This window comes from Sabethes cyaneus, chromosome 3 (assembly GCF_943734655.1).
Source record: "Sabethes cyaneus chromosome 3, idSabCyanKW18_F2, whole genome shotgun sequence".
Lineage (NCBI taxonomy): Eukaryota > Metazoa > Arthropoda > Insecta > Diptera > Culicidae > Sabethes > Sabethes cyaneus.
In genome coordinates, this window is record NC_071355.1 from 95,053,221 (window position 1) to 95,066,017 (window position 12,797).

General features: G+C 43.0%; 1 protein-coding gene across 2 annotated transcripts in view; it reads left to right on the forward strand.

Moving 5' to 3' along the window:
- Window positions 1-1,817: 1,817 nt before the first annotated feature.
- LOC128742684 (E3 ubiquitin-protein ligase KCMF1) overlaps window positions 1,818-12,797 on the forward strand; it is a 32,585-nt gene continuing 21,605 nt past the window's right edge. The window contains exons 1-2 of one of the 2 annotated variants that reach the window (XM_053839119.1): window positions 1,818-1,939; window positions 2,273-2,525. In XM_053839119.1, coding sequence (XP_053695094.1) covers window positions 2,510-2,525 — 16 coding nt within the window. In that variant the 5' untranslated portion in view covers window positions 1,818-1,939; window positions 2,273-2,509. Of the gene's footprint in view, window positions 2,526-12,797 lie in introns of both variants that reach the window. The other variant, XM_053839120.1, reaches the window with a different exon arrangement.

Genomic DNA, 12,797 nt, shown 5'->3' on the forward strand with positions numbered 1-12,797 from the left:
GATTGCGTACTTATTGAATAGACAATCTTCCTTGCCATCAGCAATATATATACACAAAAAAAAGCCGAAATCAACTGGTAAGTGCGTAGGATATGGCTTCAATTTACAATAAATCCACTGTGCACACCCATCTGAGGTGTATGTCTACAGACATGCAAGCATATCCAAGCAATCCGCATCAAATTTACAAGGCCCTCCCTGTCCTTTCATATTGAGCGGATCAGACCTGTCATTCTGCATTGCTTGACACATAAATATAAGGCGAAGTGATAAACCCATAAGTCAAAAAATCTACATTAGAATATTAATAACATAAAAAGAAGTATAGCAAATAAGACTTACCAACAAAGTTGAAAGCTTGATGTATGATTTCAAATTTCAAAATCTATCTTTGGCACGTGTCCTTTAATGACAAGCTGCTAATTAATTATACAATTCTGCTGCCCGGAGGTGTCAATCGGAACCATATCAACATTAGTCTGAAATAAATTAAATTATAAGCAAAAAACCAACTAATTTATCGTCTCAGAAAAACTCACCCTTCTATCGACAACGGCAACAAAAATCACATACGCTTTTTTTATTGGAGTGTATTCTTCTTTCACGTTATTGTTTCATATTTCCGATCTACGGATTGAGTCTCCTAATATTGGACTCCAGCTTTTCGGCGTTTGCGCCGGAAAACGATTCGACCATGGATTTTTCCTTGGGGAAGAATTTTGGGATGCTAGATGTTGTATGCCAAATCACACTCACTCTCGTTCACCTTGATGACAACGATCTTGTTGGTAATTCGGTCTGGAATTCGTCCAACTTAGAGGCAACCACCTTGCAAGTTGCAACGGCCGCACCAGGTTGCGAAAAAGCCCACCAGGACCAGCTTATCGCATGCGGTCTCCAACCAGCTGCCGAAATCAGTAGCATCTTCTACGACGTACACCATTGTGAATTGTGACTAATAACCAATAATTGTGACCCAGTAAAGTTGAGACGTAAAGTAAAGTCACAAAACTGAAGGTACACTTTTTTAAGACGAAGAAAACGATTACATACTAACGAAACGAGCGGTCTGAAAACAAGAAAAAACGAATCGCGTCTTGTCTTGACTGACCGACTGAGACTGACACTGACACCGAGAAGCGAGAAGAAACACCGGCGCGGCGAATAAACATCAAAGTAAAATTCATAAGGTAACATTATAGATTTCTTGGATTTGCCCGAAGTGGTGCCAGTATGTTTTTCATATTCATATAAGTAATATTTACCTTAATGTGTTCATACGAAAAGTAACATTGCAAGATTTAATAATCGTACTGTTCCGTTAAGAATTCCATACGTACCTTATGAAATTGAAAATTATTGATTTTTCAAACGTTCATAAGGCAAATCTTATGAATTTTGTCAGGTTATTTTTCTGAGTGTATGTAACTCCAGCACAAAGAAATATTGATAAAGGTACATGGATATTTTTTGATGCGTTTGGCAAACTATTTTTGGAGGGCGCCACCGACAAAATTTACACACAAAAAATCGATTGCTTCCTTCGAGCCTGTTAATAATCTGTTCTCTGTGGTTTAGGCGCGCAATTTGAGAATAATTTTTCTTGCATCAAGGTGCAATACAAAGTTCAAGTTCAGATGGCGCCGTTCTCTCTGTAGGAACAACCCTGTTATGTAAGAAGTCACCTCTACTTTTACAAAAGCCGAATAAACATCATCTTTCTCTTTTTGCGCATGTGGTTGTGTGTATTTATTCCACCATTTTTGACTTGCGATGTATGCGATGACTTTCCGCTCTGAATAGAGAACACACCACCATCGCGGACGGATCAGTGGAATGTCTTTTAGTCGCAGAAGTTTATAATTTTGTGTTTAGTTTACTAGTTTTGAGACCTATTTTGTGTCTATATTTGCAATAAAAAAGGCCAGCTAGTTTAGGGGTACGACTGTTGCTGTCTAATTTCTATTATTGCGACGAACAAAATTGTTTCGATTCGTCATCTCCAAACCGAACAAAAAGGGAAAAATTTGCAAACGCGATTATGTGATTGCCATCGTGTGGTCGCAAGTGCGCTTTGTGTGTGTGTGTGAGAGAGGTCGTGATTCTTTTCTCACTCATCGTCGTTTTCCGTTTTCTTCGATTTTGTCGGAAAACGCAACGAGGAAAAAACCCGTCGCGAATAGTTGCTTGTTGAAAATCGGTGGAAATTTTTGTTGCGGTCTAGTACCAGTGGAAATTTTTGAAAAGTAATTATCAAAAGCAAATCGATTAGATTACTTCCAGATCGGAAGCACCACAAGTAATAGCAGTTTTTCGGTGTTTCCCGTCCGTGAAGACAGTGAAAAATAATAAAAAGCAGCATACGGAAGGTAAAGAAAGGAAGAAGAAACAGTGCAGTGTCCCCGTCAGAATTTCGAATACGGCCAGAGCATACTGCCGGTGTGTGCGTACGTGTGGTACAACCGTCAGCGTCAGTGTGTTTGTACCCGTGGCCTCGAAGTGAAAAATAATGAGTCGCCATGAAGGTAAAGAAAGAGGGTTTTTATTATTTTTGTCCTATAACCCTTTTTAATAAGTAAACGTCTAGCTCGTTAATGTTTCTTTCCACACAAAACAATGTTGGAGTTAATACTACTACTTTTTGTTTTGAACAAATAACGGTTCACTACATTTCGTTTTACCGAATATTTCTTATTTGTTTAATAGCAGGTTTCTAAAAAATGGGCGAAAGTGGAAAAACAAATATGTAATTTATATAAATAAAAATTATTTTTAAATAATAAAATGTCCTATATTATGTAGTTTTCACGATGAGGCTGTATCCACAGTGTGCCAGACAGCAATATACAAAATACAAGCCTTCCGATTGGTTTCGATGTACCTACACAGCTATATGACGCTGGTGCAACAAAATTCAAATTACGGAAATTCTGTTAAGGTCTCAAGAATTGTACCGCTAACCTTATAATTGTGTCACAATACCCACCACGTATCTTGTTTTAAGGACATGTCTGTTGTTTACAAAATGACATTCAACTTTTAATAGGCTTATAAGTTTTCAACTGAATCCTACAATTTTGCTAAATTCAAAATTTCGCAATATTGCTCTTGAATCCACGATCACTTTTAATAGATAGTCGTCAGTCAGATTTTTGAAGCATACACAAGCGATCGCTAGATTTGCATAATCACATTATTAGATTATGTATGGTTTAACATGACCAAATTATTGCTATATGTATGCGGGATGGCAAAAAATGGTTATGTAGTTCATGACAAATTAATTAAAGGAAACTTAATACAAAATTACTTTACAGTAAAATTGAATTTTCCGTAAGATGGTTATTCGGAAGTGATAACGGAGGGGCCAGTAGAATGAAAAATGTTTATTATTGCGCAAAAAATCTGTTACAAAACTAAGTTTTGGGGGTCTGTCCTGGCGTAGTGGTTAGCTTTCCCGCCGAGGACCCGGGTTCAAATCCCAACCCCGCAGAAGTCACGAATGACCCAAGCTGGTTAAAGTGACTATAATCTAACAAAACAAACAACTTAGTTTTGCTATTGCAGCACGACAGTTTTAGAGCTTATCATTTGACGAAATTTTATTAGATTGCCAATAAAACAAAATTTACATTCAATTAGGCGTCATTCACAAAATACGTCTGTTAAACCCCCCTGGTCAGGGGATTTGAAAAAACGGACGCTATTGGACAAGGGGGAGAAGGGCTTTCGTAAGTTCGGACTCCAATCATAAATTCAGTTATCATTCAGCTGCAGCTTGATATGAAGCTGTCAATGGGGTGGTGAGGACTGATAGAGAAATCTCGCGTCACTTTTCATTTCGTCCAATGTAACAATTGTAAACAAATCCGGTTTATCACAACAAATTATTGCTCTTTTTAAACTCTATGTTATACAAAAACACCTGCCCAAAAAGAATTATTTTGAGGTGAAAAAATTAGCATTATCAAAATGTCCAATGTGCACATTCGAATTACGAATGACTGACTGTTACTTCGGTCGTTCTCATCTGATGTCCAAAGTGCAAAAAAAAATCAAAACAAACCCAATCTGTACATTGGACGTTTAGCAAGTGAAAGTTTTTTTTCGCATTATTTATGCATTTTAAGTGAAACAAGCGGTCTAATATTGAAAAATAACCTCGAAAATAGCGTAGCACGGCAACGCACGTATTTTACGGTGATCTCGCTTAATTTATGTGCAAGAGCCTGGAAAAATAAAACCGTCCAAAGTACAGCATGAGATGGTAAACAGTCCAATGTAACTTTTTCCATAATAAACCAAAACTGCTTAGTTTTAATTAGATTTTTAAAATCTCCGTTAAATATTGAATGTTATTATTCATCAACCACGTTGAGTGAATGACTGAAAATTATTTCATTTTGAAACAATTTAAAGTTCAATTCGAAGAACTTCGATCTCGTTTTTCTCAATATGGTGGAATTGTTACATTGGACGAAATCAAAAGTGACGCGAGAAATGTGTAACGCATGATAAAACGCTTAATTTAAAAAAAATATTTTCCACTGGACGTCCGTCCTAGTGAGGGGGGGTTAGCAGATGTGGACGAAAAAGGACGATGGGGGGGGGGGGGGGTGAAGGGGTTCTTAAACGCCGAAGAATACCGGACGTACTTTGTGACCGACGTCTTACGACGATCATGTGTGTATGATGTGATGAGGTGTTGCCAAAATAACATTTGGTTAATTGGCCCTTTTCAAATGTTTGTCGAGGTATGTGGCTAGATTTATCGAAGATCAAAGTTGAATTATTGAATGTATTTAACACAAATGCTTCAAGATAAGAACCAAAAATATTTAGGTGAATCCACTATCAAACACTTGTGCGCAATCCGAGGTCATCCTAAGCCGAATCCAGAAGTAATCTCCGCATCTCTCGATGTTGGGCTGCAATTGTCCAATTGTCATGAACGTTTACTGATTACAGTACAGTGTACATGCAAACGATTATCGTCGGCTTCTTTCGGGTTCTCTGTTGATACTCTCTTCGTTGATCATTCATTCCACATTGATACGCAGCGATCAGCCTATTGTACTCTGCTGTGTTTTACTCGCTTGATAACATCCATAGCTTCGTATTACTTAGTACAACTCGTGGTTCCTGTACCTGCACAGCTGCTTGTAGACCAGCCATATGAGTCCTTCCAATCAGTCCGCTGGTAGTTCATCCTTATAAGTTCATGGTGTTCGGACTGTTTTTGAACGAAGCGAAACCGTTTCTGAATCGGCTTTATAATAATAGCAGATCAAACTAAATGTTTATTTATAAAATAAATGGTATTAGATTAAGTTTTTCTGTTTTTAAAATGTGGACTTACAATTTTAGTTTCGTTATTCCCTCTTGCAGATATAACCTCTTTTCCAGCTATTTTAGAGCAGCAAATCGATTGATTTTAACGTGTTCTGTATTGTATCGTCACACCAGCTTTTAATTGTCGTACAAATTTTTAATCTTCTAGCTGTAAGTTTTAATTTCGTTTTAGTTGTAAGTAGAATAATAATACTTCCTCTTCGTATCTCACTCACTAGAAAATATAGCCACAAACGATAGTTAATTTTAAGCAAATTCGCCGCTAACTAGGCACAATTTATCCTCTTCCTTTTAACTAACTTTTTAGCGCTTTTAACTACAAAATGTCCGTTTAATCTTCAACTTTTCTTCCTACTTACTTTCTTCACATCACTTTTTTTCCTTCTATTAATCTATGTTTTTTGTTTATATTTTATCGAGCATACCTATCTGTCAACGTCCGCTTGAGAACGCATCCCGCAATCTATCCTCTGTCAGTTGCGCTCAGTGCAGTGCTCCCAACATTTCCCCGGCCCGTAAACCTGGTCCGGAGGCCACTTCCGGTCTAGCTTTACCATCATCGCCTATCTCAACAACTGCTAACTGCGCAACAGCTCGCCGAAACAAGCCACTGCTCGTTCGGACTAACGCCTGCCGCACACGACCATCACTCGCCGGGATGACCTCCTCGATTCTTCCACGTATCCAGGATCTCCGCTTGGACCCCTCGACTACGTAAACCAAGTCGCCTTTTTTCAGCATCGTCGATTCTCCATGCCACTTGGTCCGCTGGTTTAAGGAAGGGACGTATTCCTTAATCCACCGGTCCCACATGTTCTGTGTCAACTCCTGTGAACGCTTGTACGCATCCCGTAGAGTCTCTGCTGAATGCGGGGGAGGCGAGATCATCTGCGCCTCGTTCGGCGAAATCCCACGCAAGAAGTGGTTCGGACTAAGTGCTTCTGCTTCTTCCATCTCCTGCGGTACGTAGACTAATGGCCTAGAATTAATCATATCTTCCGCACTAGTCACGGACGTGTGCAGAATCTCGTCTGTCAGCCGCTTCCCGTCGTTAAGTGTGTTCAACGCCTCCTTAACCGATCTAACCAACCGCTCCCAAACTCCACCCATGTGGGGGGCAGCTGGTGGATTGAAAGTCCACTTCGTACGCGCATCGGTCAACTCATCCGCACAATCGCTGTTGATGTCATTGACACGTTTCGTCAGTTCCTTGCTTGCTCCTTTCAAATTGGTTCCATTGTCGGAGAAGAATTCTTGCGGCGGTCCTCGACGATGCATGAAACGATGGATGGCCATCAAACAAGACTGCGTAGTCAGATTGGTGCTTATTTCCAGATGGATCGCGCGTGTCACAAAGCAGGTGAATACTACTATCCAACGCTTTTCGCTATGCCGGGACACGGATACGTTAACCGGGCCCAAATAGTCAACGCCGACGAAACTGAATGGTCGTCGATACGGTTGTAGCCGCTCCACAGGCAGAGCCGCCATTCTCGGAACTCGTGGTCGACTACGAAACACCTTACACCACTGACACGCCTTTGAAACATTTTGTACCAAAGCTCCAACTTTTGGAATATAAAACCGCTGCCGAATTTCGTTTTTCACCGTCTCTCTGTATCCATGCCCAAGGCGTGCGTGATAATATTGCACTATCATCCTCGTAACGTAATGCTCTCTCGGCAGGATCACCGGAAAGCGCAAATCGAACGGAAAGAACTCTGCCTTCTCTGTACGCCCTTCCATGCGAATGATACCGTTTTCGTCGACCAATGGTGTCAGCTTATACAGTGGGCTTGATTTCTCCAACGCTATCCACTCGTTCATGGGACGATCCCTATTCCTTATCAAGGTTTTCAGCTCATCTCCAAACACTTCGGCCTGAACAACGCGTAACAGATGCCATTCTGCCTGTTGGAACTCCTCCTGCTTCAACGGCGAGCGCATCACCGACCACCTAATTGGTTTCAACAACTTCGCCTGATTTTCCGTAGCCTTCAACGTTTCTACTGGAACGCCCTCCTTTCGCCTACGGCAATTCGACACGAATCTAAGAACACAAGCCATCGTCCTCACTAGTACGTTCCATTTGGATATCCGCTGCACGTCAATCAGACTATCCTCTAATACTACATCATGAAACAAGAACTGCGCACGAAGCTCTTCTTTCGTGTTGGCCGGTGGGAATTGCTGCGGCCACGTCGACTCCTCATCATACAGAAAACTGGGACCCTTGAACCAGCTGCCGTCTGATTCTAACTCCACATCATGCCTCCACTTCGTCAACCTATCTGCTTCGTTTAACCTTGTTGGGGTCCACCGCCAATCTGCCAGCTTCGTGCTGCTGAGGATCTCTCCAATGCGAAACCCAACGAACTGTTTATATCTCCGTTGGTCCGATCTGATCCAGGATAACACCGTCTGCGAGTCAGTCCAGAGGTATGTTTGCTGAATAGCGAAGCTGTGGTTTTCCTGAACAGTACGCATCAGTCTAGCGCCCAGTACTGCCGCCTGAAGTTCAAGCCGAGGAATGCTTAACTGCTTCAGCGGAGCGACCTTACTCCGACTCATCACTAGCGCACAGACATTTTTTCCATTGATCTCGGCGCGAAGATAAGCCACGCAACCGTACGCTTTCTCACCCGCATCGGTAAAGATGTGAAGCTGAAGGTTTTTCACTTGATGGGATAGTGCTGTCCCGAAATAGCTCCTCCCTATTCTCACTTCTGCAATCGTTGGGATCAAATTGACCCAGTGTGTCCACGTCGGCATGCATTCATCGCTGATTCTCTCATCCCATCCACAACCCGTTCTCCACAGGTCTTGAACCAGCATCTTTCCCAGTACTGTGAACGGCGACAGGAGTCCCAGAGGATCAAACATCGTCATAACGCAGCTGAGAACCATCCTCTTCGTAGGCTTTTCCGTTCCAGCTAGAGCTGACAGAAATTCTTCACGTGGGGTGGTAGAGAATGAAAATGCATCTTTTGCCGGTTCCCAGATAATTCCTAGGACGCGTTCCGTTCCGGTTTCTTTATTTTCGTGAAAATGGACGGGATCTCCACTATTACACTCACCCATTTGCCGCAGGAACTCCATCGAGTTGGATACCCAGTTTCTCATGACAAATCCTCCACGAGAGTGGACCGTTGCGACATTTTTTGCTAGCCGAACTGCCTCTTCGACTGTGTCGACGCTGTCGAAGTAATCGTCAACGTAGTGGTTGTGGACAATCGCCTTTGCTGCTTCGGGGTACTCATCGGTGAATTGCTCAGCGTTCAGGTTCTTTATATACTGTGCTGAACACGGGGAACAGGTTGCTCCAAAGGTACCAACGTCCATCACGTATATTTGCGGAGGTGCACTCTTGCAGGGTCTAAATACAAACCGCTGAGCTTGTTTATCTTGTGCTCTTATCATGTACTGGTGGAACATCTCTTTGAGATCTCCACCAAATCCAACAGGCCGTTCTCGAAAGCGTTGAAGCACTGCCACTAGGGATGTCAACAAATCCGGACCCTTCAGTAGCTTACTATTGAGAGACACTCCGCTAACTGACGCTGCTGCATCCCACACCAGACGCACTTTGCCTGGTTTCTTGGGGTTCACCACTACATTCAGGGGAAGATACCACACAGCCGACGGATCTGTACAAGCAAGTTCTTCATCCGTTAACCTGTGTGCGTAACCTTTGCTTTGGTACTCCCCAATCTGGCGGATTACATTACTCCGCAACTCATCGTTCTTCGACAACTTTCTCTCCAAAGCTTCCATCCGTTTTACAGCCATGGGATAGCTGTCGGGAAAAACTACCAAGTCGTCACGCCACAAAAGCCCCGTCTCAAACCGGTCACCTATGCGCACCGTGGTGGTTTTCAGTATCTCACGCGCTCGGCTGTTTTCAGCAGACTCTGGAATTCCAGCCGCCGTGATTCCGCTCTCCTCAAGCATATACTGACTGCGGATCATATCATGCAACTCTTGGTTGGTTGCTGTTCCCGCAGCGTGGAAATTTACAATCGCACTCCTTCTCGAATGCCCTTTTTCTGGTCCGTAAACTGTCCAGCCTAACTTCGACCGAACGCCTATGGGTTCACCTGGCTGGCCAACTTTGGACTCGAGCGGCGCAAATACGGATAGGTTGTCTAGCCCAATCATCATCTTCGGTTCTTCTCTATTATAATCCTCGACGGGCAAACCCTGCAGGTGAGGGTAACGTGTCGCAATTTCGCGAAACTGCATTTCCTGTTTCGGCAGGACAAGCTCCCCGACAGTGCGCGCTTCACGTAGCACGAATTTCTCGGCAGAACCCCGAGCAGACACCATCAAATCCACTCTCCTCGAACCGTTTTCATAACGTTTCGTATTTCCGGTCCACGTGACGATTAGCGGTTCGACGACTCCGTTGACCTTCAACGTATTCACGACGGAATCCTCTACTAGAGTAACTGAGGACCCTTCGTCCAAGAAGGCAAGAATATCCAGTTTTCTGTTCCCACAGTGAAGTGTAACTGGAACCATGCGGAAGACAACTGAGCGATTCAAACGACTGTGAGCGTTGCACTGAACCTCCATGATCTGAACGACTTCTTCTGAGCGATGCAAGAGAGTATGGTGGTTTCCCTGGCAACCCACTACGTTACAACGTATTCGAAAATTACAGCGACTCTTGCCGTGGTTGTTGAGGCACAACTCGCACAGCTTAAACTTCTCGACGACCTTCAAGCGTTCAGCAACGTTAAACTTTCGAAAGTCATCGCAGAATCTAATTTTGTGATCGGTTCTTCGGCACACCCAACACGGTTTCTCCCCTCTTAAACTCGGCACTTCGCTTCTTTCATTCGGCATTTCGCTTCTGCCACTCGGCACTGTATCCTTACTGGTGGGCGAGGAACTGTGGATATGAACATACTCCCTTTTGTTCAGCTTTGCTCTTCCGAAGCTTCCGGATCGTTCATTTCGGTCAGTGAGATCTAGGGAAGAAAGCTCACTAATCTCCGAAACGTCTGAAACAATACCGTTCATAAACTCGGTAAAGATTCTTAGCGGAGTACCAGTTTTGTCCCGTTTAAAGCGGACCCACTCCAGCTTATAATTCGGGGGAAGTTTATCTACAAGCTCCTGGACCAACATGGGATTACTAAGATGATCCACTAACTTCGCGGCTTCTAAGTGATCGCATAACTGCTTGACCGTAATGCCGAAATGTATAAAGGATTCTAAGCGGTCAGCCCTCGGTGGTTTGGCTTGACGAACCTTCGCCAGTAACGTCTTCAACAGCTTCTCTGGTTTACCAAATAAATTCTGTAGATCATGAATGACATCGGGAACCGAATCGGGTAAAACTAACCGACTCCTCACAGCCTCGAGTGCATCCCCTTTCAAACAATCCTGCAATCGCTTCAGGTTGTCCAGATTGGAGAACCCACAAGCTTGAGTTGTATATTCGTAACTGCTGATGAATATTGGCCACAGTTCAGCTTCACCCCTAAACACCGGTAACTGCTTAGAAACGGATTGCCGGGCGGCAATTTGTGCTTGGGAAAGCCCTGCCGGTTCAATCCCCGGCGTGTTCATCCTTGGTCCGTTGCTCATTCGGTTCATGCGGAAATCTGCCAAAATCGTTTTCTCCTCCGCCGTCAGCCGTATCAAATCATCCCCTTTGCGGGTTTGGCCGCCAATTGCCTGCTCGCGAGCCAGGTCTTCCGATCGAGATGCAATAAAGGGAGCGGAAAGTCCTTTGAATCTTTCGTTATTTACCCCTGTCGTTCTCTTCGTACTAACTAATTCCGATACCGCAACATTTTTTACCGATTTCCGTCTATCATCACATTCGAAGCTTCTTCCGCCGAGCCACTTTTCCACCTTCTGGCTGAGAATCTCATCGCAATCGCCGTCTGAGTCGTTGCCTGCAGTTTCTTCTACATGCTCTTCTTCGTCCACCTTGCTATAGTTTTGCACCAGGCCTGCTTTCGCCGCATCGAAATTTTGCCTTAACTTATTTCGTTTTTTCAAAAACTCTTCTTCCTCCACCAAGCGCCGATTTAGCATTTCCTGTTCTTGCTGCAACTCACGTGCCTGAAACTCTCGGTCTTGCTGCAACTCCATCTCGCGAAGTTCTCTTTCGACTCGCAACTGTTTCTCCCTCAGCGCGCGTTCCATTTCGAGCCGTTTCTTACGCAGAATACGCTCGTTTTCCATAGCCTTCTCTTTGGCTTCCATCTCTTCCTGCAATTTTGCAAGGGAATCATCGAGTATCGCATTAACACTGCTCACCGAACCACCTTCACTTCGCGAATTCTTCTTTCCGTCAGCGGTCTTTTTCGCCGTAGCGATAGCAGCACCTTTCTTCTGCTTTGGTAGTTGCAGAGAATTGCTGCACTTCAGACAGCTCCACGGATGGTCTTTTATTTTATCGTTTACACCAGCGCAGCCGAAATGCGCCCACTGGTCGCAAACGTCACACTGCACCATATCGAATGTGTCCACTTCCTGGCACATAATACAACTGCTGGTCTTCGATTCAGCCATCCTTTGAGGTTGAGTCCAACGGATAAAATTTTTGATTTTGTTCGGACTGTTTTTGAACGAAGCGAAACCGTTTCTGAATCGGCTTTATAATAATAGCAGATCAAACTAAATGTTTATTTATAAAATAAATGGTATTAGATTAAGTTTTTCTGTTTTTAAAATGTGGACTTACAATTTTAGTTTCGTTATTCCCTCTTGCAGATATAACCTCTTTTCCAGCTATTTTAGAGCAGCAAATCGATTGATTTTAACGTGTTCTGTATTGTATCGTCACACCAGCTTTTAATTGTCGTACAAATTTTTAATCTTCTAGCTGTAAGTTTTAATTTCGTTTTAGTTGTAAGTAGAATAATAATACTTCCTCTTCGTATCTCACTCACTAGAAAATATAGCCACAAACGATAGTTAATTTTAAGCAAATTCGCCGCTAACTAGGCACAATTTATCCTCTTCCTTTTAACTAACTTTTTAGCGCTTTTAACTACAAAATGTCCGTTTAATCTTCAACTTTTCTTCCTACTTACTTTCTTCACATCACTTTTTTTCCTTCTATTAATCTATGTTTTTTGTTTATATTTTATCGAGCATACCTATCTGTCAACGTCCGCTTGAGAACGCATCCCGCAATCTATCCTCTGTCAGTTGCGCTCAGTGCAGTGCTCCCAACACATGGTATGACCTGAAAAATTTTAAAAATACACTATTGTAGTTGTTTTTTGACAGTCGTTCATGTATCAAAACTTGAACGCTTTGAGCTCTTTTCAAATATTATGAACAGGATAGTCAAATTAAATATTCCGCTTCTGTTTGCAGCACGAGGTGGGGCAGTTAGAGCCAAGTCTGTCCAAGGCTGAGAGAAGGTTTTTGTGATAATGATGAAAGAGTCGATGCGGACAATACTAGCGACATAATGA